The 3004-nt window shown below is 45.9% G+C and overlaps 1 protein-coding gene across 13 annotated transcripts in view; it reads left to right on the forward strand.

Annotated features, from left to right (window-relative positions):
* Positions 1-3004, forward strand: part of RASAL2 (RAS protein activator like 2) — a 168135-nt gene that overhangs the window by 136943 nt on the left and 28188 nt on the right. For all 13 annotated transcript variants that reach the window (XM_017737426.1, XM_017737425.1, XM_017737422.1 and 10 more), the window contains one exon: positions 2202-2355. In XM_017737426.1, the coding sequence (XP_017592915.1) occupies positions 2202-2355 (154 nt within the window). The remainder of the gene's footprint in view (positions 1-2201; positions 2356-3004) is intronic.

Genomic DNA, 3004 nt, shown 5'->3' on the forward strand with positions numbered 1-3004 from the left:
CTCCTCTTCCCCTTCTTTGTGCTCACTCCATGCTTTCAGCCACAGACCGGGAGCTGGCTGCAGGCTCTCAGTACTTTGTGAGGACGGGAATTGCTCAGAGTTTGAGGCAGGGACAGAAGCCAAGTGACCTCAGCAGTGCTTTCTTGAGAGGAGAAATTAGAGAGGCTTTTGCAGAGATGACATTAAAGTGGTGTATTGTGGTGTGTTTATTTTAGACTTGCCCTACCTTAACTGCAGCGAGTGCTCAATTATACATGGCTGAGGTTTGGGTTTGCGTTGGTTCAGCTGCTGCTGGAACCTGTTAGAACAAAGCACAGCACAGCCAACTCTCCTACTGGGGCTGCTGCTTTGCATCTGAAACCACTGTCTTTGGAATATTCCCCCATCAAAGGGTTTTGCTGCCTGCACTTAGGTCATTCAATATATTAAATGGGAACAAAGTCCTCCCTTACTGTTTAATAAATCTTATTGTGTGTGAATCTGCTCCAGCACCTTCAGTGTTTCATTCCGTACAAAAGAGCAGCTGGGTGAACTCTGCTTGTTGCACTGCCTGTATCCTTTGTGGTACCCAAGGTTTTGTTAAGCAGCCTTAGGTAAGATGCCTTTTCCAAGTGTTTGGGGTTTTTTTGCCTCTGAGTTCCCCTATAGAATTGCTCACAGGTGGGAGGAATTTCATTTTGCTAAGGATGAAGAACGTGAGGAACTTTTTCTTTTTGTCTATGTGAGGGAAGTATACAAAACCTAGTTATTTTTCAAAATTAGGGAAGCTGTTAGAGGTAGCTGTGCTTTTCTTTCCTCTAGAAATAACGTTTTTTAGCATTTTCCATTCGATACTGGGAGCCTTGACACTGGGAATTGACTAAAAGAGGAAATGCTGTGAGGACGAACACAGGAGCACTGTGTTTCTCCGAGTGATGTGTAGAGAGCTGATGCCTCTCTACTTCCACATCCGTTCCTTGTGCCCAGTCCCACTTGCTGGGTGGGCAGGCCACATTTATGGACTCACCTTCAGGGCTCATTGAACATAGGGACTTCAATATCTTAACAAAATCTAGACCTGCCAGGTCAACAGCTCCTTCTCTGCTGAGCTGGGACTCTGTGCTCTTGCTCCCTGTTGGTCAAGTGTGAAGGATTTGACTGAATTCCTGCCCCAGGAGAAATAAGTTGTGTCTGCACACGATGTTTACCTCGAGATGCAACTTGTGCCTCAAGTGTTAGATGATTGTTGCAGAAGCCTCTATGGTAGGTGTCAGTTTGGAGGCAGAAGGAGCAGAGGTGAAGCCACGTCACCTCTAAATTGGGCACATTTTGCAGCGCTGTTTGACAGCAGAGCTCCCCACTATGCACAAATGTTGCATTAAATCATATTGGGAGAGTACAGAAAGGGTTAAAGAACGTTTGATAATGTCACTGTTGGTTGCCAAAAGCTGTGGCACGCTGGAGGGAGGGAAATGTCTTTGAGAAGTGTTCAAGAACTGGTGGGGACAAAGAGAAAACTGCCTTGATACAAGGTGCTGTGAATTTGGGAGATTTCAGCTCTGGTGGAGCTCAGGCATTTACAGGACAATCAGCTGGAAAGGAGAAGCAGTGTGTGCTAGTGAGAAGTTAAAAGAGAAAGTAGGTATCCAAAAAACTGGAAATTCAGGCTGGAAGAAGCAGCTGAAAAAGCAAATGCAAAATGACTGATGTGAGCATCGTGAAGTGGGAAGGAATTTGTGTATTTGGCTTTAGTGTAAAGGCTTTGTATGTCAAAAATCACATGTATTGTGAAGGGTCATCTGCTCTAATGAATAATCCTCGTTCTGCATTGGTTACAGATTTAGGGATCCATGTGTTCTTTGCTGCTAATACACAATACCTGTCTACTAATCTAGCTAGTAATGAGCATTTTCAGTATTATATCCAGAGCTACCTATGAGCTTTTTTTAAATTTCAGCAGTTAAGTTCTGAGTTTTTTGCTGTTCTTTCACTGACAACTTGGCAGCTACAATTTCTAGGTCAGTGGGAATGGACTTCCTAGGCTGGATATTCCCTTGGGAGTCTGGGGTTATTGGCCTAATGTTATTTTCATAAGGTTTGCAGACTAATTGTAGAAGTTGTTCTGCATAAGCACCAACAAGCTGCAGCTTTGTCTGGGATCTTGCCAGCTCTTTTGGTAATTGTGAGAAAAAAAGACATTTCCTTTCCTCCTTGTCCTACAGACCACGTGAGCTGCCCAAGCTGAAGGAGTCCCGCTCCCATGAGTCTTTACTGAACCAAGGCAGCACCATAGAGACTCTGGACTTTGCAGCAGAAGAAGCAGTTTTTGTCAAACCACTTCACAACAGCATCCTTGGACGAGACTTCTGCTTTGAGGTAGGGACAGGCTCCAAACTGGCAGCTGCCAGTCCCTCTGAACCCTTGTGGAACGCTGCTCCAGGACTGGGGAACTGGGAAACAGAGCAGCAGCCACGGCCATGCTGAGGTTTGGGTGGGGGCTGTGGAGCCACCATGTGACTTTTAAAGTCCTTGAGGTTAATGGCATCAGTCACTGAGCAGAGAGAAATCTCTCTCAATTACCAGGTCTTCTAATTGAAAAACCTCTTCAGTTTGATAATATCTAAGCATTTGTAGTGGGCGTGCAAATGTGTGGTTGATACATACAACACAGTGGACATGCAATAGTATGTACATTAGCTGTGTGTTCACCCTCTCCAAATTCACCTAAAATTAAATTTTGAAAACGCACTGTAACCGAGAAATGAGACTTCCAGTCAGAGCCCCCTTTCCATTAGCTCAGTGCTCTCCAGTTGCCCAAGGAGAAGCTTCAGTGGCTGTGGACGTGTCCACTGCAGCGTGGAGCAGGATCCAAAGATCCCTTGGCTGTTTCAGCAGAGGCTGCAGGCTGTGGCTCCCAGCCCTGCTCCAGAAACAGGCAGAAACTGTGTATGTAAGCACAGTCCTGCCCCCACAGCTCCAGCAGAGGAGCCGTGTGTGTTTGGATGCAGCTGAGGCCACGTCACCT

Source organism: Corvus brachyrhynchos, unplaced genomic scaffold, assembly GCF_000691975.1.
Source record: "Corvus brachyrhynchos isolate BGI_N302 unplaced genomic scaffold, ASM69197v1 scaffold466, whole genome shotgun sequence".
NCBI lineage: Eukaryota > Metazoa > Chordata > Aves > Passeriformes > Corvidae > Corvus > Corvus brachyrhynchos.